Source organism: Helicoverpa zea, chromosome 16 (assembly GCF_022581195.2).
Source record: "Helicoverpa zea isolate HzStark_Cry1AcR chromosome 16, ilHelZeax1.1, whole genome shotgun sequence".
In the NCBI taxonomy this organism is placed as follows: Eukaryota; Metazoa; Arthropoda; class Insecta; order Lepidoptera; family Noctuidae; genus Helicoverpa; species Helicoverpa zea.
In genome coordinates this window covers 4,435,517-4,462,050 of record NC_061467.1, presented here as the reverse complement: position 1 = coordinate 4,462,050, position 26,534 = coordinate 4,435,517, and the positions used below count along the sequence as shown (strand labels likewise).

Below are 26,534 nucleotides of genomic sequence, written 5' to 3'. Positions count from 1 at the left end.
CGTTTCGTTCGCAAATCTTGAAATTATTGCAGAATTGCAACTGTCACTTTGACTATGGCAACCACAAACAAACCATAAACATAAACACACAATTTTAAAAATAAACGTTCCTCAGTGGCGGGCTGATGGCATTTTGTTGGAAACTAATAAATAAATAAATATAAACTGTAAACAAAGTTGAAATAATATTCCTAGTGCATGGTAATACACCCGATTTCAAAATGAGTCATTTTGAATTTGCTATACCAGTGCAAAAAGACGAATTATTAGAATCTCACGCAGGACAATATCATGTAGAAGATGTTGTACAACAACGGGTACTTTTATCCAAACTGCAAGGTAAAGAGATCTGTTTATGTATCTGATTGTGTATATATGGATATGAGATAACCAGCGACTATATTTGCAGAGGCCGCACGAGCTTTTAACGCCGAAGGAGTTGAATTCATATTAGAACACTTTGATACCTACTTCTCAATCTTAGTTCATGGCAGCAAACTAGAATGGAATGTTATAAACAAAGGTAATGTATTTAAAAATCATTTAATAAACACTTCTATCAACATTAAGATATTAATTGAACACAGTCCACAAATATTATCTTCCTATGTGAAGTGAAAACTTTGTATTTACTTTTTAGGTTTCGAACATATAGTCCGAGCAAGCAAAAGTCTCTGTAACCACATGGATCTTGTATTGCAAGAGCCAGAAATAGACGCAGATGTTAGAGTAAAGAATTTGAATATTCTCAAAATGATGATGTATCTGTTCACTCAGATCATGAAGACTAAAGACACTAAATTGGCTGCCGATGTGAGTAACTTTTAACATCCTTAGAATTATAAATAAATTACAGATTACAGTAGCTATACTAATTAAACTAAGTATAATCATCAGCAAGGATATTGAGCCCTGACCTTCACCTGCGCAGAAGTGATTTATTGGTTTATTGCCTTAAGGGTCAATTCCCACTGAAAGAGCAGCGGCCGGCAGCGGCCGGCAGCAGCCGTAATTGCAAGGGATTGAGCGCGAGCGCGGCGCCGCACCGCGGCTTACATTTTCCGTGCTCTTACTGCTGCCGCTGCCGGCCGCTGCTCTTTCAGTGGGAATTGACCCTAAGTGTACAGTGTGCAAAGCGATCCCCACTCTTCCGCAAAGAGCTCATTATCTGTGCCGATAACTATAAGTAGCAAGTATACTAAAGTTCCTGTTGGAATTGCTACATTCCCTAATCACATAGCAAATATTCCTAAAACTGTTGAAACTTACTTTTCATATTCTTAAAACTGTTGAAACTTACTTTTCTTGTTCTTCAGAACTCTACAAAGCTCACGCTTGGTAAAAAAGGCAAGAAAGCTACAGATGATGAGGAGTTCTGTGGTTGGACTGAGTCTGATAAGCAAGCAGCTCTGGTTACACTTAACTTAGTACTCCAACAACCACTTTCCAAGTTGTGGGATCCTCCGTTAGCTGAAGATAACTTTGTTTCGTAAGTTTACAATTGAACTCCTAATCAATAAATTAATAACATTGTTAACTTACTATACACAAATGTAATATATATATATATATAATATATATAATATATAAAAGGCACCGGCATAAAGTCGAGAAGGTCAAACCTACCCAATTGTATATATATATATATATATATAATATATATATAATATAATATACACACACAATTATAATGTAAATAAATAACTATATTGTCCTTTTAGATGTAAGTCTAGTTAAGAATTAAACAGTATATATATATGTTGTGTTGAGATAGTTAATTTAAGTTAATTTGCTGCGCCCTAACAGGGTAATGTATACCTAGGATAAGGATGCATTTCTGTAACTGTATACATTTTTGCAATAAATAAATAAATAATCTAATGATTTAAATGCTTGTGCATTGTAATAGGACATACTTGGCTGGCTACTCTCCTTAGAGAAAATTGTGGCAGACAATTGTCTTGGATGCCATTATTATTACTTGCATTTAAAACTCCTTGTATATTAACAGAATGGTGGCAGAGCCCTGCTACAAAGCATTAGAAGAACAGATAATAAAGAACAAGTCAGTCAGAGAAACAGTATTCCAAGTACTTGGTGTGCTGATCAAGAAGTACAATCACGGCACCTCCTGCCTTATAAAACTGGTTCAGGTAATTTCTATTTCATATTTGACAAGACAAGTGGGAGTTGAACTCACCTGCTGAGTTCCAAAGAATCAATATATACATATATTTTTTTATATTTTTTATTTGTCTACATCAGAAAAACAAATGGATATTTATTTATTTATTCAACTTATATGTATAGATAACAAAGATATCGATATTTACTATATTACTCTCACTACAGGTACTACAAATGGTGGAGCATGCAGTATCACCAATATGTGCTGGAGTTGTGCAACTGACCAAAGAATTTGGACTGGGAACATTTGGACCACAAATGGTAACACTTATATCATGAATTTATGTAATATACTAGCTGTTTCCCTCAGTATTACCCACGTACAGAAAGAATCACTTTTTTAATAACTTTAAAAATATAACTATTGTGTAGGTTCGTGAAATAGCAGAAGCCTTAGCTTCATCTGACGATGAGAACGCCGGCGCGGGCGCCGAGCAGGGAGCCGCCAGGAACTGCGGAGCATTCCTCCTCGAGCTCACTAAGGAACTGCCCAAGGAGATGACAAGTGCCATTGCAACTATACAGCCGTATTTGGAAAGTGATGAGGTATGTCTTATATAGTTTTTTCAGGTCCTGTTTTTTTGTATAACAGCGCATTTACACTGGCAGATTTGTCGCGCGTTTCAAAACAAATTTCCATTTTCTATATGCTATGTGCCGACTAGCAAGCGCAGCGTAAGACGTCCACCAACGAGGTGGACAGACGACCTTATAAAGGTCACCGGAAGACGCTGGATGCAGGTCGCTTCCAACAGGTATCTGTGGAGATCAAAGGGGGAGGCCTATGTTCAGCAGTGGACGTCCTATGGCTGAGATGATGATGATGATGATGATGATGTGCGGCGCCCGTACGAATCGCGCGAAAAATTCGCTAGTTTGAAATCGAATACCTACGAAACCTTTTACGCGTTAGCAAAGCGCGCATTTCAAAATGCCCAATGTGTTCCCGCTCTTAAGGTCCTTCCGTCACATGAATATCGCACCGCGCGGTATTCTGTCGAAAGGAAAGCTTTATAGAGTTATGGGCAACAAACATTTTCAATTGTTTATCTAATTGATGTAATAATTATTTTCAGTCCTACACCCTCCGCATCAGCGTGCTCGGTATGATGTGTGAAGTACTAAGCGTGGAGCTGACCGGCGAGGGCCTGACGGATGAACAGCGCATACAGCGAGACGACTTCTTAGACGACCTGTATGAACACATGCATGATCTGTCGGCGTATGTGCGGCATAAGGTATGTACTACATACTAGGAATGATCTTGAATTGTACGTAGCATAACTAACACGACTACGCGATAAACAATTATTCCATGTTGGCTTCAACTGTGTATAAGGCACTTTATTTATTTTTAGCCTGAACTGTCCCACTGCTGAGCAAAGGCCTCCCCGCTTTGTCTCCACACCTGTCGATCCTTTGATACCTCCCACCAATTAGGGTTGTAGGCGTCCAGGTCGTCGCGCCATCTTTTGCGGGGTCTACCTCGTCTGCGGTGGCACTTTGCATGCAATTTTTTTTTTTTTATATTTTTACATTTTTAACAATAATATTCTTTAACCTCATATTTTCATTGTAACAGGTGCTTCAGTTCTGGTGTCGACTACAAAGGGAGAACTGTGTGCCTGTGAATCGGCAACGCACTGTGCTTGAGCGAGCTATCGGGCGACTCAAGGATAAAGCAGCTCTCGTTAGAAAGGCTGCTATACAACTGCTTAAGGTATAAACAATATATAAAACTTATCAAAAAAACTCAGTACCTACATGCAATCTAACATATTCAGTAGTAGTTGTTTCCCGTGATTTCACCCTCGTCTCGAGAGAACTTCTCCTCGTACCTGGATAAAATATAGCCGACGCCACCGAAGGACACTGTAGCTTGACAGTGGCAGATTTTTTTTTAATCGGTCCATTCGTTTCGGAGTCTACAGGGCGCAAACAAAAAATAATACATTGTTTTCTAATTTACTTGTAATATTTTAGATATTCCTTGAATGCAATCCCTTTTCCGCGCAACTTAAACTTGAAGTACTTGAAGAACAATTGAAAACCGAACAAGAAATACTAGATGACCTTCAAAAGAAGTTAAATCCGGGACCTGACCCTGAATTGGTTAAAAAATGGGATAGCATTGAAAATGATGTTGTAAGTGCGATAAAGAAAGGCATGGATGTTCTTACGCAAGATGAACCGGAATTATCACAGGCGTCCTTAGAGAACTTATATGATGCGATCCGTAAGCATTTACACGATAAGAGTTATTACAAGGCGTATCTTATTGTGAAGCATACTGAGAGACAGTATCCTGATGCCAAGTTGCTGAGATGTGAAATGGAGAAGAGTGATCAGGTAAAAACATTGCGTACTATAGTTCACCCCAAATTTAATGGCGGTTCGCAATTTATGTCCGTGCATTGCACCTGAACTACCTTCTTAAACTTAGTGGTTTCTGCGCAGCGACTCGCGCAATGATCCGCTATTAAGTTTGGCACGAATCATATTGTATTTTATTTTGTTGTTCATTTTCAAATAATAAATTACGTTTTACAGATCGCCTATTTCGTTGCCCTACTCCGCAACATATTCGTAATACCAGAAAGAGGTACCACATCTCTAACACAGCAATGTGAGCAAGAACTCGCTATGTACAAGCGTTTAGAAGAAAAAGAGAACATTGTGGCTTTCTTACAAGAGTCTGTGTATTTCTGTCGCATGGTATCTGAAGCTGTACCGCTTATAAACTCGCTGTTGATGTCCAAACAAGCCGGGGATGTGAGTGAAGCGATTGACTTCTTCACGACGGCGCATCATTTTAATATTGAGTCGGCTAAAGTTGGAGTCGCTAATATGTTGCTGCTTGTTTGGTCGCCGGATCAGGTGAGGATTTGTCAAATATTGTTGCTAGTTATTTGGATTTTCATCAAAACCTAGTTCAGCTTCACTAAAACATGTTAGATATTAAACCTATTAACAGACAGTTCCGTCCGTCCGTCCGTAAAATCCCGTTGCATACAGCGTCACCTTGAGGCCTCTGCCTCGAATTTTGCGGGCAGCGGCGGCGCGGGCGGTCACCGAGTGCACCGCTCCCGCGCCGCTGTATTCGAGGGCCGGTCCATTTGATTATACGCGTAAGATCCTGCCGCTCCCGCGCCGCCGCCGCTGCCGCCCCGCTGCCCGCAAAATTCGAGGCCGAGGCCTAAAGGTCGCGTCCCGTCGCGTCGAGCGGGACGGCTCTGTGTGACGTCGTCCGTAATATCTAGTACATTACAACTGCTCAGTGTCGCGTCGCCGTCCCGTCCCGCCGCGCCGCGCCCGCTGTTTGCAGAGACCTTTAGTTAGCGCTTCGAGTAACTTGAAATGTTTGCTAAATATATATGTGCGCTGATAATGATATGACACCGCATGTTTGTACTCTTAGAATAAGAATCTTTAATTTGTATCCTATCTATCTATTCTCTTACACCCAGGATAAACGCGAGGCAGTAGAGCGAGCATACCGCGAGATGTACCTGGAGTGCGAGAACAAGGCGGAGCGGGCACGATGCTTCGCCGTCGCCAAGCAGCTCGTGTCGCTAGTAGCACACGTCGACCGCGGCAGTGCACTCGCGTTGGAACATCTTGTAGATAAGTGGGTGGATAAGGGAGATATCAGTCCATCTATTATACAGGTAAGACTGCGCATTATTTTTTGATCATTAATCTATCATTTTGTCATTACTTGTATATAAAACTAAACCTTTGTTCCAACTGTTCTAAAGCCTTCAACCAAACAGCCTGCCTTCGAGCATCAAAAGTCCCGAATAGTTACATTAAAACAATTTTAATCGCAAAAATATAAGAATACCTACTTATTTAAATATAATATTCGTTTGTCACAGGTCTTTTGGGAGATGTTTTTAAAGAAGATCGATGGAACAACAGATGCGGACAGCTACGCCGCACTAAATCTTCTCGTGATGGTCGCCAAAGCTAAACCTTCTGTAGCCTTAGCTAACCTGGACGTCATACAGTCCCACGGACTTACTGCAGATTACAACTCGAGAAACTTGTCCGTACAACTACTGTTACCATTAGCTAAAAAGACCCAAAGATATCCTGTCGAACATCCAATCTTTACGTCACTCTTCGACAGTCTCATGGAAACTTTCTCCAAGTTGGATAGATTCACAGCATTTGCTGCTAACTCTATTGATCTCATATACGCGATTTGTGACACTCCTGAAATTGTCAGTGCGAAGATTTTAGCCGAAATGTACAAGCAAGTTGAGGATACCATAGTGAAGGATATTGATAGTGAGGAGGAAATTACGTTGCCGACTGAGTTACTGACTCGCTTTGTGTTCGTGTTGGGACAAGTGGCGCTGCAGCAGCTCATATATCTTGATATCAATGTGTACAGCGAGCTCAGGAGGAGGAATCAAGTAATAAGATGTTCACCGTTTCGCATATGTTATTAAAAACCTTAGCTTCACCAAAACACATTAACTACCTTTTGCTTTAAAGAGTATTTAAATACCCACACACACACACACACACATCAAGACACAATTTAAGAGTAAATTGTCTAAATAAAGATTTTGTCTTTAGGTTCGCGAAGAACGCAAAGTGGAAGAGAAACGTAAGAAGAAAGCGGGTGCGTTCGCGACGCCGGGGAAGCGCGGACGTGTGGACGACCTGCGCCGACAGACGCTCATGAACGTCAGCAACGCCAGCGCCTCCTCGCGGCAACAGCGCTCCGCTAGCGTCACCTCCAACAAGGGACCATCGGTATGTTCACAGAAATTCTCCATTCACCAAATAACTGAAAAGGATTACTTTTTTAATTTTATAAAAACTCGCTTATGTACTCTCCTTGTCAACTCCCCTTATATACTCCCGTGTGTACTTGCTCTAAGTACTCTCCTCGTACTAACCCCTAACTAAGTACTCCTCTTATATTTTCCTTGATGTACTATCCTTATGTACTCTCCTGAATTTAATGACTCTGAAACAAGTTTTCATACAACATTGCTGGAGTAGTGTAATGTTCCAAATTGAAAAACAGCACCTGTACATTCTTTGTGGTTCTTTTCTTATATTGAATTAACTAATAATATAATTTGAGAACAACAATAATATATAAAAAAATAAATGAAAATATCAGGTGAACACGACGATGACGGAGGAGGAGGCGGGTCTTGAAGGCGCGGTGGCGGACGACGCGGACGCGGAGTACGTGCGCGGCGTGTGCGAGCGCGACATCGTGGGCGCGGCCGCCGCTCTCGCGCGCTACGTGCCGCTGCTGCGCTGGCTGCTCGCTAACCCTGCTAAGGTCTCGTCCGCTCTGCAGGCCGCCGCAGCGCTGTCCTATACCAGGTACACTAAACATTTCAATTAATAAGTATGTTCTGTAGGAGAGTCCACGAAAAAATCAGTCCTGGACCAAAGAGCGAAGATGCCAAAGGCAACTAGTTCCGGCGCCTTCTTAGTCAACCATGTATAGTGGGCGTGATTAAAATGTCTCCGTTGTGAAAACGATTGTTGTTTCATAGGAAATTTTGTACTATGATATCTCCACTAGCCATTTTGTTCTCCGTGGTCCTAGATTCTACTTCAGGAAATTCAAAGATTTAAAGGCGTAAACAGAAAATCTTCCACTAAATTGAAAATCTAATTTCAGGTTCATGCTGGTTTCCAACGCCGTGTGCGAAGAAGGTCTTCAGCTGATGGTGACAGTTCTCAAGAAGTCAAAGAATGTGTCTCTAAGGACCAACCTAACTATCGCCTTCGCCGACCTCACGTTGAGGTTCCCTAACCTTACTCAACCGTGGACTCATCATATTTATCATATGTAAGTACCTCTTCGCATATAACTACTACTTAACTATTGTCATAGATATACTATTTCCATTGTTTTATTCCTTTTGAAGTAATCTTGCCTAATCTTCCATTTTGGGACTACAATCATATTTTTATCTGACTTCCGAAAGAGCTTAACAATATGTTATTTAATTTCAGTCTAAGCGACGAAGAGTTAGAAGTACGTCAATGCGCGGTTAAAATGCTGTCGTTCTTGGTTCTACACGAGATGGTGCGAGTGAAGGGACAAATTGCTGACATGGCTCTGTGTTGCGCTGACAAGGACGCCCGCGTCGCTTCCATGACCAAACTGTTCTTCAAAAATCTGTCGCAGAAAGGCAACGCCTTGTATAATGTAATGCCTGACATTATATCGAGGCTCAGCGACCCTGAACTAAATGTACCTGAGGAGCAATACAGAGTTATTATGAAGTAAGTAAATATGTCCACATGCAGAAGTATATTTAGTGAATATATAGTATGCAACTATTCAACAATCTTTATTTTGTCCCTAGGTACATAACATCGCTAATACAAAAAGATCGTCAAATGGAGGCCCTAGTGGAAAAGCTATGCCAAAGATTCAAGCTGTCTACAGAAGAGAGGCAATGGCGAGACCTCGCATACTGCCTCTCACTGTTCACGTACAACGAGAGGTCGCTACGCAAGCTCATAGAGAACCTCGACTGTTACAAAGATAAACTTCATTGTTCTGGAGTCATGGAGTCATTCAACACGTTAATGAATAACACGTCGAAAATGGCTCGTAATGAAATTAAGGTAGGTTTGACAATGTCACAGTTTTTTCTTATCGTCAAATGTCGTAGCTTGACCATCGATGATTTATGTTATTCCAAAACACTTTGTCTGAACATCTTAACTAATACAAATACAAAGAGGATGTTTTTTGGGTTTTTTTTTTGTGATGGGTAAACTCAAAAGCTACTGGACCGATTTTAAACATTCTTTCCTCCATTAGAAAGCTACATTATCTGCGAGTCACGTATGCTATATTTCATCCCAATACGGTCAGTAGTTCCCAAAGGAAGCGGGTGAAACCGTGGGAAAACTGCTTGTTTCTTAATATAATTCATTAACAAAAACCTACAGACTCTGGTCACCGAGTTGGGTGACAAGATAGAGGAATGCTTTGCGGTGCGTGACGGCGAGGAGGGCAACACTGAGGAGAACAGCGAGGGTGGTGCCGCCAGCGGGTCGCCGCCGCTGCGCAGCCAGCCCGTCCGCGCCACGCCGCGCCGCAAGCCCGCACCTAGACGAAACAGGCGACGATCATCTTCTAGCCCAGACGAGGTAACAACACTACATTACCTTATTCACAAGAAATTATGTAAAGCCGCTCATATTGCCCTTTGTATGCGATATGTATGAGGAATAATTAAGCTACCACCTACCATTTGTACCTACAATATGCAGCAGAACCAAAAGGCCGGTTGTTGCGCAATTTGCTACATTTTCTCCTTTGTAAAATTATTGCTAAAACACAGGCTGAATATTTGTTCTTTGCATTTGTATAACATTTTCATGTCATGTTTACCCTTTTGCAGAATGAAACACCCAATACCCAAGATACCCCAAGCGTTAGGAAGTCGAGTCGGAGGGCTGCGACAAGGAACAATAAAACAGCAAACGTGTCAGATGATTCAGGTAAAATTAAACCTATGTCCAAAAAAATACATGTAATTTATGTAACACCTATTTTTTCAATGATACGCATATAAGGTGTTTACTCCCATTAACAGTATTTTTTTAATTACAGATGAAGACTTCCAGAAAAAGGAAGACGATGAGGTATTCAAAAAACCAATAGCAAAGAAAACTACACGTAGAAGAAAATGAAATAAGTTAATCTGTTGATTGAATATAATATTAATTCTCAAAACTTGTTATAATTAAATTACGAAGTCTATCTCCATTTTCCTTCTTTGCAAAGTCTTCCTAATGTCGTGTCAAACAAAATATGTGACGACACTATTTAAAATTAATATATGTTTTCATATGGATTAACTACTACTGTTATACTAATGTTCAGATGGCACCCCCAGTAATACTCACTTCGTAATAGATTATGCTTTTCAGTGTAACATGGGTATAAACCACCAAAAATGTTCGAGAGGGCTTGATTCGAAGCCACCTCTTGTCTAGAACACTAGATTGAGAGTTTTGCGCATTTAGCATACCTATCAAGCACGCTCTTGAAAAAATGCTATGAAAACGCTAGACGAGATGAAAGTCCTTGGTTTCGAACTATGGTTCTGAAGTGTATGACACTGACATGACGACTGAATGATGACAGCTGTCTGTTTTCTGAAGTTTGCTTGATTTGTTTTGACTTTTGAAAAAGTGCTAAAAATGAAATAGTAATGAATATTCTTGCCGGTACTAAGTTAAGATTACTTATTGTTGTACTTCAAATTATATTTATGATCCGATCTAGCATAACGATGATAACAACTCACTTTAAATGTCGGGGAGGTTTTTATCCTCGCAGTAATATAGAAAGATTTCCCGTACCCGATGAGAAGGTTGGATGGTCTACCGAATATCAGGATTATCATCCTCATAATTATACTGCTGCATCTATACATGGACAACCCTGGGCAGATCCTAAAATAGGTGAGAAAAGTTTAATTCAGTTACTTATGTACTGTACGGTTTTAATTTTACAGATCATTTTATTTAATATTGTTTTCATGTTTAGGAGAGCCTGGATTTAATCCAAAATGGAACAGTATGGATGGGAAAGTAAACAGAGTAAGCTACATGGGCCAATACATAATAGAGAATGGATATCCACTGAATCCTATAGGAAGGACAGGTATAATTGGGCGAGGAGTTCTTGGGAGATGGGGTCCAAATCATGCTGCTGACCCAGTTGTCACTCGCTGGAAGAGGAATGAAAATGGTGAAATTGTAAGGGACAAATCTAGTAATAAGTAGGTAATTCATTCTGTGATGTAAGTTTGTTAATCAGGGGGAATATTTATCTGTTTAATTAACAAGAAATTTCCATTTAAGGCCTATTCTGCAGTGCGTCATAGTGAAGAGACGCGACACTGGAGAGTGGGCATTGCCAGGAGGTATGGTAGATCCTGGAGAGAAAGTCTCTGCTACAGCAGTCAGGGAATTCCAAGAAGAAGCAATGAACTCTTTAGTTTTAGCTGAAGGTAGCTCAATGCTGAATTGGCTGTAATTTATACAATACATCACCATTATACTACACTTTATTATATTTACAGATCAAAAGAAGGCTTGGTTTCAAAGGTTTGAAAAATTCTTTGAAGAGGGAAATGTGATTTATCAAGGCTACATTGATGATCATCGCAATACAGACAATGCGTGGATGGAAAGTGTAGCCTATAGTTTCCATGACAACAGTGGCTCAACTGTTGGTGCATTAACATTGCAAGCTGGTGACGACGCTGTTGGAGTGCAGTGGGTGGATATAACTCCAGAAATGACATTGTATGCAAGCCACAAACAAGTTGTCATGGAAGTGTTAAATAAATACTTGGCTAAATTTGACCAATCAAGCTAATATTGTTCCTATTGATCAACCTACTTTCCAAAAAGGAGGATAAACTTACACTTACTTAAACTTGAGTTGTAATGGGATACATGAACACCACATTTATACAAAAAGTGTCACACACATGTTTCAATCATCATGAAGCCAATATTATTAAGTGATCACAGCTTGGAGCAGCTGAACTTAATGTTTTTATGTTTAAGTGGTATTTTGTACAATGGAAATGCATAATTTAATATTCTATCAATAAGGGCAGCAATGCGAGGAAGAGAATAAATAATAAAACAGTTTTTATCAAAAAAACTAATTTTCTTTATTTTCCTTTTTAATAAGCATACAGAAATAATGTGGTTTCCCCTTGACACATAATTTGAACATTATCACTCGACCTATTGCACCCCCAAGCAACTAAAACTTAAATGCAAACAATATTTACTAAAATTACTATTAACTTGTTTAAGTAAACAACCAGTTCTTATTGTTTTCGTTTGTAAATATTGTGACAAAACTAAATAGCCAATTATTGTTTAAAACCAACATGCATTTTAAACTTATCCCAATATAGTGTGCAGTAGCGCATTTATAATTTACTTATATTGCAACAACAATCTGTTGCAATTTAAAAAACAACCAGTTTTTTTAAACCTCAATATGTGAATTTGCATCATGGTAGAAGTTATCACAAAATATTTTTGTTGATTGATTTTGCTTAAATACCTACATTTATGTGATCTAAATGTTTGTCTTAAAATCGTTAATTTCAATAACTGTTCCAAACGGGCCCAAATGTTTCTATACCAGTTCATATGGCTATTCTTAACAAAATCATTCCAATAACTAGTTTACATTATTTTCGATAATCGCGTCGTGCAGATACAATTTATAAATGCAGATAAATGATTTGTTACATAGAACCAAAGCGTAAATTACGATCAGCTTTGTAAAGTAAAAAATAGGTGTTTTAACATAGAAATAAACTCGAATGAATATATTTACAGTCTTATACGCCAAATTCAGTCAAGAACTTAGTAAAATTATGATTTGTCTTAGTAATATTAGTAAACTTCTACTAACTAGTGATAAAAACGAAATATAGAATATTTATTTAAGTATGTAGGTAATAATAATTCCTAAGGATTGGTCATCCACTACACCCTATCTAGGAAGTAGCCCGTAGTTCTAACTACTAACAAAACTATCCTAACATAATTGTTAGCACAGTTTGAAACAACATCAAATAACGTGTAGTCGTTATTTGATGTTGTTTCAAGACATAAACAACAAGAACCCCAGACTTTAAACTCGGATTAGGTGACCTTGTTTATTTATAATAATATATATTATATTACAAGGTACACACTGAATATTGGATAATTTTACTACAAAAGATTGTCAAATGCAGTTTTATTGGTCAGTTAAAAATATTTGTGATGGAAACCATCCACAGCATACCTAAGTTGTCACTGAATCACTTTTTACAATTCGATACCTACATTCCGCATCGTTTTGCACGAACCTTTATCGGCCTTAAAACGACGCATTATTAAAAAGTTGGCCAATGAATCTCTTATAACCCTTATAAGTTACGTAAAAATTTTGCATTCCCACACTGGAAATTTATTTACATTTTATATATCACAAAATACTTTCATACTTTTATGATAATAAAATTTTGAATACGCTATCTTAAATTTTACATAATATAAAATAGCCAAAAGTCCAAATCTTCAGATTATTATTTCCATTGTCCACAAATATTAATTCGATGTGTCATTCAAGCACATCTTCACATTTAAAACCCATTTGCTCGCTATATTCCTTGTGCGCACAAATATTTTTAATTCTTTGGATCTCACATTTAGAAATTCAAATTGACATGGTACAATTTCGTTAAAACAACTTTCATCAACCATTGACGCCGCCTATCGCAGTAGTCTTCAAGAGTTTGTATCCAGAATTGTAACATGTAGGTAAGAGAACATCCTACATTCGATTCATTCTACATATATCCACATATATGTACATGTATATCTCCATATATCCACCATTTGCTGCACAAATACGTAATATTGTCGACTCCAGTCCGTTGAGCTACGTATGTATAAGTTATTTATCACAAGTGTTCACATATCACAGTAGCGGGTGAAATTCGAGGCGGTGCTAGGACGCCATGCCGACCGGCGCCAGAGAGCCGTACGCGCGGTAACAGTTTATGTCGTTCATTAGACGCTGGATATTTTGCGTGAATGTTGGTAAGTCCTGGAAATAATAATGCTAATATAGTTCCGCTCCAAGACCCCGACTCCACACACGGATTCATTAAGGTTATTATAAATACAAGGAAAAATATTTAGCGTTAATTCCGCGGGGCTATAAATCGAGGCTTGGATGCAGGATGTAGAGTGCATCTACACATGCAGCAAAAGTGTCACCCTCCCGCTCTCACGCATAAGCAAATAGACGGTTGCCATAATAGTTTCTGTTGCATGGAATCAAATTTCCGCAAAGTAAAGCTCGATTTCATAGATTAAATCTTACTCGACCTGGGTAGTTAGTCAAATTATTGTTTAAAATTTTAATTAATAAAATATTGTAGCATACTCACAGTATCAGGCGGGAACTGCGCCAACATCTGTTGATGGTGAGGCGCTAGTCCAGGCAGCGAGGCGAGGAAGTGCGGCAGGAAGGCGGCGCGGAAGGCGGGGAAGTCGACCAGCGCCATCGCGTGCACGGCCGCCGTGGCCTCGTCCCGCGCCAGCGCCCGCCACCCGCCCTCCGCCAGCCCTAGCAGCAGCACCGACAAGAACTCGCCCAGGAACTCCGTGCGGAACATCACCTGGTTGGGAAGGCCAGAAAATCATTATATGGCATTTTTGCTGACTATAAATAGGGTGGTTGTGATCACAATTATCAGGCTGTCCGCCCATGTCACACTTTATGTAGCACATAAATTCAGGCCGATTATTTATTTGTAGGACGCTTGAACTAGGATTTTCTGTGTAGGATGTGTGTGTTGCTATAAGTATGTGCTATTGCTATAAGTTTTTTCTATTTTTCTCCTACAAAAAGTCGGTCACTGATTATCGGACGTCAATGGACAACCTTATATGTATGTACATCACATGTCTTACTCAAGAACACTCACCTTATGGTAAAGCTTGCACTTGGTGTTGAGTGTATCCAGCGTGTCGATGTTGAGCCGCAACAGCTCGATGTCTGGCTGCAGCAGCGCCCGCCCCAGTGCCGACAGCGCACCGCGCAGCTCATCCGTGCGCGCGTTGCTCTCTGACTCCTCGCACTTGTTCGGGAAGAAGTAGCGCCAACGGTGGATCAGTACACTGAATCAAAATTTGACAATGTTGTAACGTTTTTGGCTTAGTTTATTGTCGTGCCTCGGCAGCACGTGGCGCGCGGCAGCACGTGCAGCACGTGACTAACTAACGCTTGTGTTACCTGGCGAGCAGGCGGTAGGCGGCGCGCGCGAGGTCGGGCGCGGCGAGCGTGGCGCGCGGCAGCACGTGCAGCACGTGACTAACTAACGCTTGTGTTACCTGGCGAGCAGGCGGTAGGCGGCGCGCGCGAGGTCGGGCGCGGCGAGCGTGGCGCGCGGCAGCACGTGCAGCACGTGACTAACTAACGCTTGTGTTACCTGGCGAGCAGGCGGTAGGCGGCGCGCGCGAGGTCGGGCGCGGCGAGCGTGGCGCGCGGCAGCACGTGCAGCACGTGACTAACTAACGCTTGTGTTACCTGGCGAGCAGGCGGTAGGCGGCGCGCGCGAGGTCGGGCGCGGCGAGCGTGGCGCGCGGCAGCACGTGCAGCACGTGACTAACTAACGCTTGTGTTACCTGGCGAGCAGGCGGTAGGCGGCGCGCGCGAGGTCGGGCGCGGCGAGCGTGGCGCGCGGCAGCACGTGCAGCACGTGACTAACTAACGCTTGTGTTACCTGGCGAGCAGGCGGTAGGCGGCGCGCGCGAGGTCGGGCGCGGCGAGCGTGGCGCGCGGCAGCACGTGCAGCACGTGACTAACTAACGCTTGTGTTACCTGGCGAGCAGGCGGTAGGCGGCGCGCGCGAGGTCGGGCGCGGCGAGCGTGGCGCGCGGCAGCACGTGCAGCACGTGACTAACTAACGCTTGTGTTACCTGGCGAGCAGGCGGTAGGCGGCGCGCGCGAGGTCGGGCGCGGCGAGCGTGGCGCGCGGCAGCACGTGCAGCACGTGACTAACTAACGCTTGTGTTACCTGGCGAGCAGGCGGTAGGCGGCGCGCGCGAGGTCGGGCGCGGCGAGCGTGGCGCGCGGCAGCACGTGCAGCACGTGACTAACTAACGCTTGTGTTACCTGGCGAGCAGGCGGTAGGCGGCGCGCGCGAGGTCGGGCGCGGCGAGCGTGGCGCGCGGCAGCACGTGTCGCGCGAGCAGGGTGAGCACGGCGCGCGGCAGCACGGCGCCGCCGCCCGCCTCCACGCCCAGCCGCACGCACTCCACCAGCCGCTCCAGCCCCAGCGACCCGCCGCCCCTGCACACAATAAACCAATGTCCATTATGTCCACTGCAGCCTGGCGCGGTAGCGCAGGTCGCTGACCAAGGGACTTGCTAGTGTTTAGAATATAAAATATTATGAATGCCGGCTTCATGTATGGATTCACCGTTACCTACACAAGTACAAATATTGAAAGAAGATTAACAAAACGCTTACAATACGCACCTCTGAGCAACTTCTAAGAAGACGTCGATGGCGTTGTACGCAAAGTTACCGAGTTGCGGCAACAGCGCGGTGAACAGCGCGAGGAAGAAGTCCGTGATCTCCGGCTCGGCTGACGCGAACGTTGGCTCACAGAGCATCCGTAACGCCGTCTCGGCTGATCCTTGAATACCTTCTGCTATCGCCTGGTAAATAGGGTTATAATCAATTGAACATTTTTGGTAGGGATAATTTTAAACTGCAAAAAGAACAAATTGTTTGTTATGCAATGAAACTTAATCATATGTTGACTTCGAGATCATTTTGTTTTAACATAGATAAATCCAATGTCCCATTACTTGACAGCGACGACGTTGGCAAATGGGTAGTTCGATTTCTTAAATTGCGAATTCATAAAATATAGGTATGTAAAAAATTCACTATCACTGTATAGTTATCGGCACGGATATTGAGTTCTTGGCAGAAGAGTGGGGATCGCTTTGCGCACTGTACACATAAGGCAATAAATCGCTTCTGCGCAGGTGAAGGTCAGGGCTCAATATCCCTGCCGATGATTATAGCTACCTTAACAAAATAATATAACTAAAACATGAATATTGCACAGTAACACAGAAAACAGAGTAGAAGACATACCTTCTTGGCATGCGTAGGCGCGTCAGCAAAGGCGTGCAGCAGCGCGGTGAGCGGCGGCAGCGCCAGCGCCGGGCCCTGCGCCTGCAGCGCGCCGCCCCACGCCGCCAGCAGCGCGCGCGCCGCGCCGCCCGCGCCGCCGCCGCGCAGCGCCAGCGACAGCAGCGCCTCGCGCACCACCGGCGCCGTCTGGTCAGGTACCCATGTCTCAATATACTCTATCATATCACCACACATTAAAGTTTGCTTTTAATTCGAGTAGCTGTGCCTGTCCCATGTTGGCATATTAAGAAATTCACGTTGGGCTGCCCGCCTTGGGTCAAACTTTTTGTAGGGCAATCGGACCAATTTTTTGTAGGATGTTCTGACTTACATTTTTCAACCGTTTTTTTTTTGTAGGACATTTGCGTTGCTGTGTATTATATTCTTCAAACAAAAAACAAAACAAATCGACTATCAGACTTGTACAAACTGTATTCATGAACGAAACATTATTGCACCAACGCAAGACAGGCATTAGTTAAGGTAATTTTAACGTCACATATATACAAAACATAATCCTTGTATATTGGTCCAAGATCAAAGATTCAAAATCCTACCTTTGGTGCGAGGTACTGCAGAGATCTTTGAGCGTGTTCATACAAGTCGCCACACAGCACTACAGGATCGCTGTTGAATTTCACGTTCTTTGCGAGGCTCAGAAGCAGATGAGCTGCGGCGTGGCATAACAACGGCGGTTCCTAAACAAAACATGAATAATTAATAAGTCATTCGAATAGGCATTGCGAAAGAAAAAAATAGATAAATCCGTGTTTTCGGTAAAACTAAAATAAAATAATGGACACATATTTTTCTTTTCTCTCACAAGCAAATAACGTCAAATTTTGTGTTACGTCACTTTTAGGTACAAATACATAAACGTGACGTCAGTCACTAACTCGTACTCACAACCTTTTATGCCTTATATCTTACAGAATGTTGAATGCTTTTTAAAATAAAAAAAATAGGTGTCCAATATTTTTTGGCAATTCAAATTACGGTTGGATTGGAATAACTTTATTTTGCCCATGCCATCAAACTAACTTGAACCTTTTTGACGAGAGAATAGAAGTGAAAACTGACCGGTATCTCATGCGGCAGTAGGAAGGGTACAGCAGATGAGAACAGTCCTTCCATCGTGTGCACTGGGACGCCGCACTCGTTCGCGTAGCAGCACCACGCGCCCATACAGGCGAACATTTCTGCGTGCCTGTGTTCATTGTTACATAACATGGATATTTCATGGCATTTTTTAATCTTAAAAGGGTTTCTTTTGGAGTATATAAAATACAAAATTGATGTTTTTATATAATGTCTTATAAGTCGGTGAACGCCGGCTACACAAAAGCATCACTCATTGTCACGTTGCTGAGAAAGCGAGAGTGCAAAATAAGCGATACAGAGACGCGATCGGCTTTTACGTTCGAATTGTAATGCATCTATCTCTATTCCACTTCATACTCTATCAGCCAATGGCGGACGACATTTTCATGTAAAACTATCGTCCGCAAGTACACTTTACAGAAAATCTCGCTTGTAAAATGAAACAAATAAATAACTGAAACCTTTCATTCTTATTTTAAAATGATTAGGTACTGTATGTCCGGGCATCAGCCAGTATTAAATGAAGTCTGTATACGTACACGTGCACGTGCGCATGCGCGAGATGGTGCGGCGCGGCGCGGTGCGGGCGCGTGAGGGCGGCGCCGCCCAGCGCCGCGCCCACCCGCTCCACCAGCCCCGCGCCCAGCGCCCAGCCCGTTGCGCGACGGCTGCTCTCCGTCTCTGCGGGAATATATAGCATAACAATATACTGCCATGTTAGTCTAGTACACGCCCGCCAGGCACGGCTGCTGTTACCTGCGAGCAGCGCGGGTGCCAGCCGTCCCAGCACGCGCGTGAGCGTGGCGAGGTCGAGCAGCGCGGCCAGCAGGCACTGCCAGCGCTCTAGCTGTTACACAATATAGTTACCTGCGAGCAGCGCGGGTGCCAGCCGTCCCAGCACGCGCGTGAGCGTGGCGAGGTCGAGCAGCGCGGCCAGCAGGCACTGCCAGCGCTCTAGCTGTTACACAATATAGTTACCTGCGAGCAGCGCGGGTGCCAGCCGTCCCAGCACGCGCGTGAGCGTGGCGAGGTCGAGCAGCGCGGCCAGCAGGCACTGCCAGCGCTCTAGCTGTTACACAATATAGTTACCTGCGAGCAGCGCGGGTGCCAGCCGTCCCAGCACGCGCGTGAGCGTGGCGAGGTCGAGCAGCGCGGCCAGCAGGCACTGCCAGCGCTCTAGCTGTTACACAATATAGTTACCTGCGAGCAGCGCGGGTGCCAGCCGTCCCAGCACGCGCGTGAGCGTGGCGAGGTCGAGCAGCGCGGCCAGCAGGCACTGCCAGCGCTCTAGCTGTTACACAATATAGTTACCTGCGAGCAGCGCGGGTGCCAGCCGTCCCAGCACGCGCGTGAGCGTGGCGAGGTCGAGCAGCGCGGCCAGCAGGCACTGCCAGCGCTCTAGCTGTTACACAATATAGTTACCTGCGAGCAGCGCGGGTGCCAGCCGTCCCAGCACGCGCGTGAGCGTGGCGAGGTCGAGCAGCGCGGCCAGCAGGCACTGCCAGCGCTCTAGCTGTTACACAATATAGTTACCTGCGAGCAGCGCGGGTGCCAGCCGTCCCAGCACGCGCGTGAGCGTGGCGAGGTCGAGCAGCGCGGCCAGCAGGCACTGCCAGCGCTCTAGCTGTTACACAATATAGTTACCTGCGAGCAGCGCGGGTGCCAGCCGTCCCAGCACGCGCGTGAGCGTGGCGAGGTCGAGCAGCGCGGCCAGCAGGCACTGCCAGCGCTCTAGCTGTTACACAATATAGTTACCTGCGAGCAGCGCGGGTGCCAGCCGTCCCAGCACGCGCGTGAGCGTGGCGAGGTCGAGCAGCGCGGCCAGCAGGCACTGCCAGCGCTCTAGCTGTTACACAATATAGTTACCTGCGAGCAGCGCGGGTGCCAGCCGTCCCAGCACGCGCGTGAGCGTGGCGAGGTCGAGCAGCGCGGCCAGCAGGCACTGCCAGCGCTCTAGCTGTTACACAATATAGTTACCTGCGAGCAGCGCGGGTGCCAGCCGTCCCAGCACGCGCGTGAGCGTGGCGAGGTCGAGCAGCGCGGCCAGCAGGCACTGCCAGCGCTCTAGCTGTTACACAATATAGTTACCTGCGAGCAGCGCGGGTGCCAGCCGTCCCAGCACGCGCGTGAGCGTGGCGAGGTCGAGCAGCGCGGCCAGCAGGCACTGCCAGCGCTCTAGCTGTTACACAATATAGTTACCTGCGAGCAGCGCGGGTGCCAGCCGTCCCAGCACGCGCGTGAGCGTGGCGAGGTCGAGCAGCGCGGCCAGCAGGCACTGCCAGCGCTCTAGCTGTTACACAATATAGTTACCTGCGAGCAGCGCGGGTGCCAGCCGTCCCAGCACGCGCGTGAGCGTGGCGAGGTCGAGCAGCGCGGCCAGCAGGCACTGCCAGCGCTCTAGCTGTTACACAATATAGTTACCTGCGAGCAGCGCGGGTGCCAGCCGTCCCAGCACGCGCGTGAGCGTGGCGAGGTCGAGCAGCGCGGCCAGCAGGCACTGCCAGCGCTCTAGCTGTTACACAATATAGTTACCTGCGAGCAGCGCGGGTGCCAGCCGTCCCAGCACGCGCGTGAGCGTGGCGAGGTCGAGCAGCGCGGCCAGCAGGCACTGCCAGCGCTCTAGCTGTTACACAATATAGTTACCTGCGAGCAGCGCGGGTGCCAGCCGTCCCAGCACGCGCGTGAGCGTGGCGAGGTCGAGCAGCGCGGCCAGCAGGCACTGCCAGCGCTCTAGCTGTTACACAATATAGTTACCTGCGAGCAGCGCGGGTGCCAGCCGTCCCAGCACGCGCGTGAGCGTGGCGAGGTCGAGCAGCGCGGCCAGCAGGCACTGCCAGCGCTCTAGCTGTTACACAATATAGTTACCTGCGAGCAGCGCGGGTGCCAGCCGTCCCAGCACGCGCGTGAGCGTGGCGAGGTCGAGCAGCGCGGCCAGCAGGCACTGCCAGCGCTCTAGCTGTTACACAATATAGTTACCTGCGAGCAGCGCGGGTGCCAGCCGTCCCAGCACGCGCGTGAGCGTGGCGAGGTCGAGCAGCGCGGCCAGCAGGCGCTCGCCCTCGCCGCCGCGCGACGCCGCCCGCGCGTGCACGCCCGCCAGGCACTGCCAGCGCTCTAGCTGTAATAACCGACAGTTATTAATATTATGTAGTAGTACACTATGTATTGTCCGCACAAAGTTTTTAATCGTCACGAAACATTGTGCGAGTTGCTTCGCACAAACCAATTCTAAATATCAGCGGGGGAGGGGATGGACACGTGCGCTGACTTGTGCTCGGAACGACATCGACTTTTACGACAACTGTACACTGACAGGATGTAATGTATCGTACATGTCGTATATATCGTACAATGTACGCAGCGCTAGAGCGTTTTAGGCAAACGAAAGACGAGTGCGTCCAACTTTAGTTCGCTTCTTACTTTTTTACTGCCGCATGGGCGATCGCAGCAGCGCGTCGTCTACGTTTTTCTTATTCATACTAGGATATTCATGGATATCATACTGAAGGACAATTTTATAGCGAATATATGCCCAAATTAATTAAATTGCTTCTGGGCTTTTTACAGACAAAATATGAAAGAACAATTTGACAACATAATTTTACTATCAGCTGTAACTGAAAATAAAATAAAAATATGTAGGTACTTACCACGGCGGTGAAAACATCGAGCGGCGCTAGTTCCGCGACGCGAGCGATGCATTCTATACAATGTTTCAGGAATGTGTGCCATTCGGTCTCGCCCTTAAACAATATAATAATCATTTTAATTTAGAAAACTTTATTAATTAATTTAGCTTGTTTCTTTCATAATAAAAAATGTGCAAGTTTTTTGATATACTAACGTCATCGTCACGAACATCATTGTCCAGATGCTGTAACTGAGCCTTATTATGTTGGAACTGGATTTTGTTCAGCACTCCATTCACGAGCGCTTGTAAAGCTTCCCAATATCTGAAACAGATACTACATTATCATATCCGAGAACGAAGAAGATAAACTGATAATTATGAAAATGTACATACTTAGGTGTATCTTCTGGCTTCAGAATGTCTATAAATTGTATCCATATATCTAAACAGTTTACAAAAATACCACACGTGGGTACCTGAAAACATTATTTAAATTATTAATTTGTCATTTTTGACACCAAATAATAAATTATATAATTATGCGTATTATTTACCTGGAATGTATATTGGAATAGATATGACAAGAATTCAATGGCGTCAAACTCTGGTTCTGCCTCCAACCTCTTGAAATGCAATGACACAAACAGTTTTAGGAACTCTGCTAACTTGTTAAGGTAACTGAAATGCACACAATGAATAATGATCACTACTGAGAACAGGTTCGTTAGTCAATTACACTAGAGAGATATATAATAAAGAATGCAACACATAAAATCGAATTTCTACAATTATTGGTTACTTGCCAGATTCAACTGGAAACCTCTTTTTAACAGACTTCAAAATGTTCTTAGTTTTGCCTGAATGTATGTGCGCGATTATCTCACGTTTGGCTTAATCGATTTTGATGCGATTTTCACCATAGTTTTTTTTAGACTTGAGAGGTTTTAGGTATGAAGTCGGTTTTACTTTTGTAAAAAAGTTTTTTCATGGAAAGAATGATTTTAACATTTCTTTTCAGGAATTTTGGATAGAAATGTAAATACTAATTTTATAATGCTGAAGAGTTTGTTTGAGCGCGCTAATCTCAGGAACTTCTGGTCCGATTTGAAAAATTATTTCAGGATATAGTCCATGTATCGAGGAAGGCTGTAGGCTACTTTTTATCCGGGTTCGTGCGGAAGTTCCCACGGGATGAGGGTGAAATCTCTGGCAGAGGCTAGTTTTCTATATGAGTGTGTACTAACTCGTGGTGCGCATGCGTGACGGCGTGCGGCGCGTGCGTGAGGTGGCGCAGCAGGCGCAGCGCGCAGTGCTGCAGGCGCAGCGCCGTGGCGGCCGACGACGGCGGCGCGTACCGCCGGTACAGCAGCTCGCACACGCCGCCCAGACCGCACAGCGCCGCCTCCATACTCTGACAACCACAAACAATCACATCACCACCGACCAAATCTCGGGAAGAGTATAGCTTTCTTACAGTGAAAGATTTTTTCTAAGCAGTTCAGTAGTTTCGGATCCTTTTGGGTACAAAGAAAGAAACAAACAAAAAATGATTCTTCTTTATTTGGTACATTTGTATAATAATATGATGACATAATTAATTTTCGAGAAAATTTTTGCATAATATGAAAGCTGAATTTTCCAGAAAAAGCGGGTTATAAAACGTTATTTTTAAAACGGATAAAAAAATCACGTTTGTTGTATGGGAGCCCCCCAAAATATTTAATTCTAGTTTTCAGTATCTATTGTTTGCTATAGCGGCAGCAAAATCTGAGAAAATTCAGCTCTCTCACTATCACGGTTCATGACATACAGCCTGGTGACACAAGGACGGACGGACAGAGGAGCGAAAACAATAGGGTCCCGTTTTACCCTTTGGGAATGGAACCCTAATAAGGGCAGGTTCCAAAAAGGCGGATGACGGCGCAGCTAGTAATGCTTCTCGTCTCGAACACTCGCATTTAGGCGTGCTACTTTCTTAGGAGACTTGCGTTATGACATCCCTGCTTGTCATTTTGTTCTCCATGATGGTATCCAACAGAGACAGTATGAGGTTATGAGAGAATGTTATTTTGGTATGTAGGGAATAGCTGGTTTTGATATAAAACAATGTAATTGGCATATTATCCCTGACATGACCATTCTGACAGAATATATATACTGTATTGTAATTCTTTCTTAGAATATAAGATAAAAGTAATAAATAGATTGCTGACTGATAGTGAAGAACATCACCTTGCCTTTAGTCTGATATAATGCTTATACCCTGTAAGATCAGAACTTTACCCACCAGTGGGATACAAAATAGACTACACTTTAACAATAAAAATGGCATACCTGTGATTGTGTAGCTATACTGCCCCAATAGAACACTGTTGTCACTAAGGATGGTGGTACGTGGGAGGACAGTGGCAGCCACGAGAATAAATGTTGAAGAGTTGTTAGACATTTCACTACTATCTCCATGTTCAAGGCTCTGAAACACATAACAGGCCTAATGAAAGTGATTATTTATGAAATAAGCTGTGCCTTTGTACTATTTTTCTTCTTGTCTGTGTTGTAAGTATGTAATAACTGTAAACATAAACAATGAAATAAATAAATGTTTATTACTTATCAGCAGCAGTGACATCATGTGCATTGGCCAAGAGGTCTGGTAGTGCTGAAGTTTGTGGCACACCATGAGTAGGTGAGGGCGGTGGATTAGACTGACCCTCCTTCTGGGCATTTTTTTCCAAAATATCTGAAACACATAATGAATACATACACACTTAAGATTCAGTTTAGCTCATTTGCCTATTTTAGCTTATTCATTTTGCCAACTACTGCAGTTGTGTAGATGCAAAATACAATTTTTTTTTTAAACAACCATTTTCATATAGAGTTTAAGATATTTACTTAGTTATACCATTATAGTATTTTTTCAAGAGCAGTATAGCCTCTTATGTGGTCAATATTTATTAGCTACATGTACCTCCAATAATTTATTAAATAATGGTATTTTCTTACCGCTTAGAGCACTCAAGAGCTGTGGCATGCCCTTGAGCATGAGCCTCTCCAGTTGACTCCTACGAGTGGATGGTAACAGAACACCTGTATCACGAGCAGCACCCAGCTCTTCACTTGCAGCCTGTGCCAGGACCAAGCCCAGGAGACAACGAGACCCATCACTTCTGATCAGCTGCAAAACAAATTAATGTAGCTGTTCTCATGTGTGAAGGATTGGTAAATTGTAAATACCATAATAAAGCATATTTGTACAGATTTTACTAAAACACTTGATTTTTTCGTATCTGACTAGACTAGAACTATAACAATTTTAATTTTGAATCATTTGATAAAGCATTGTCAATAATGTGATAGTTTTGCAGATTTGTGTATAAATTGATAATTAAACTCACAATATCAATTTATAATCAGATCAACCTAAATTTTAGTAAACAACTTACCTCAACAATATTACTGAAGAAATCATCATACAAATGAGGCCAATCATAGCGTGCAATGGACACCATTAGTGCTGCTACTTTATTTCTTATAAAATACACCATCACTTCATGTTTGGCCAACAATTCATTCCATAATGTAAGCCTCACTTCAGTCTTCTCATTGTCTGATAGACTGATCCATTGCCGGTTGATTATATTCTAAAATATACCAATACATTTCCTCAATAACTATATTCCAACAAGATGATAGTACAAAATACATTCTTGAAATAAGGGTCCTGAAGTTTCACAAAAGTAAAATAGATACTTTACCTCCAAAGTAGTCAAAGTAAACATCAACACATATTGATTTTGTGATTTTTGTAAGAATAACAAACAATGTTTCCAAGAATCATTTCTATTAGAAAAATTCTCGAGCATATTCTCAATCTCTCTCTTTCTGAAGTTACTTGTTGCTGGTGCAAAGAACTCCGACATCAGCATGTCTAACGAGGCTAGAGCCTCGTCTACTTCATTATCAGCCTGCAAATTAAACCCTCAATGTTATATCACCAAGTATTAACTGTGGATTACTGGCTATTATTCTAACTAAATTGTGTCCTTTACTCACCATCATTTTTATAAATTATTGTTATTTTTTACATAATAATTCACACTTAACCTTTTAATGAAAAAAATACACAAGACATTATTTCGATGGAATGATAACTAGAAAGCACAATATAAAGTTATGAAATGTTTTATACTTGTAGTAAACCAAACAGATTAAAATATTATTAAATTAGTGAGGAATTCCTAAAATGACATCCACAAACCACCACAGTTTTACAAAATCTTTGACAGTGACAGCATTGCTTGCTTGCTACAGACAGACAATACGACTTTGACAATATGACAAATTCTCTTTCTCAACTTTTTTGGTTCAAATCAAAAGTCATTTCTTCCGGATGTTTCTTCCGTTCTTTGTTATCACAGAACACATATACCCTGACGGTTATTCCCCTCTTCGAAATAATTAGCCATACATTCGTAATGTGGCTCCCACTCTGGGGCTCGATTCTCCTAATTTAACTTAAGCGGCATACGATTCACGTTCGACTCGATTCGACTGAGATCCAATCCTGACTCGATTACGATTGAAGAATTTTTTCTTTGAACTAAACGTTTTTCCTTTTCTGTTATTCAATAATGAATCATTTTGTCTGCAAATGATTTACGATTGCAAAGTGATTGTACAGCAAACTACCGTTTAGATCAAAATCACCAAAATAGCAGACCAATCGCACACCAATCAAATGTCAATCGAATACCATTGGTCTTATATTAGTAGCAGAATGCCCGATATGGTTAAAACTGCTATTGCGATCATATTGCGATTCGATGTCCAGCGCAGCTTCCGGAATGAGAGGTGCGA

At 43.4% G+C, this 26,534-nt stretch overlaps 3 protein-coding genes across 3 annotated transcripts; 2 read left to right on the top strand and 1 right to left on the bottom strand.

The window, feature by feature from the left end:
• Positions 1-97: 97 nt before the first annotated feature.
• LOC124637707 (condensin complex subunit 1) lies at positions 98-9,925 on the top strand. Its single transcript, XM_047174327.1, has 21 exons — positions 98-339; positions 410-523; positions 641-813; positions 1,317-1,489; positions 2,012-2,153; positions 2,353-2,448; positions 2,560-2,733; positions 3,264-3,425; positions 3,770-3,907; positions 4,171-4,536; positions 4,738-5,064; positions 5,655-5,855; positions 6,066-6,608; positions 6,775-6,954; positions 7,331-7,542; positions 7,847-8,017; positions 8,185-8,457; positions 8,541-8,805; positions 9,136-9,336; positions 9,591-9,690; positions 9,803-9,925. The coding sequence occupies exons 1-21, from the start codon at positions 222-224 to the stop codon at positions 9,880-9,882; spliced, it is 4,209 nt and encodes a 1,402-aa protein (XP_047030283.1). The 5' UTR covers positions 98-221; the 3' UTR covers positions 9,883-9,925.
• Positions 9,926-10,351: 426 nt separating this feature from the next.
• On the top strand, positions 10,352-11,875 carry LOC124637425 (ADP-ribose pyrophosphatase, mitochondrial). Its single transcript, XM_047173901.1, has 4 exons — positions 10,352-10,659; positions 10,745-10,979; positions 11,062-11,210; positions 11,283-11,875. The coding sequence occupies exons 1-4, from the start codon at positions 10,407-10,409 to the stop codon at positions 11,579-11,581; spliced, it is 936 nt and encodes a 311-aa protein (XP_047029857.1). The 5' UTR covers positions 10,352-10,406; the 3' UTR covers positions 11,582-11,875.
• Positions 11,861-25,977, bottom strand: LOC124637424 (exportin-6). The gene is made up of 21 exons (XM_047173900.1): positions 25,731-25,977; positions 25,433-25,642; positions 25,121-25,318; positions 24,681-24,852; positions 24,285-24,414; positions 24,009-24,147; positions 22,919-23,085; positions 22,229-22,352; positions 22,068-22,150; positions 21,888-21,996; positions 21,694-21,786; positions 21,020-21,161; positions 18,583-18,724; positions 18,023-18,149; positions 17,500-17,640; positions 16,904-17,089; positions 16,274-16,455; positions 15,908-16,084; positions 14,718-14,910; positions 14,178-14,408; positions 11,861-13,831 (listed from the first exon to the last, which is right to left on the bottom strand). Exons 1-21 carry the CDS (start codon positions 25,734-25,736, stop codon positions 13,733-13,735), a joined length of 3,051 nt encoding a protein of 1,016 aa, XP_047029856.1. The 5' UTR covers positions 25,737-25,977; the 3' UTR covers positions 11,861-13,732.
• Between the last annotated feature and the right edge of the window lie 557 nt (positions 25,978-26,534).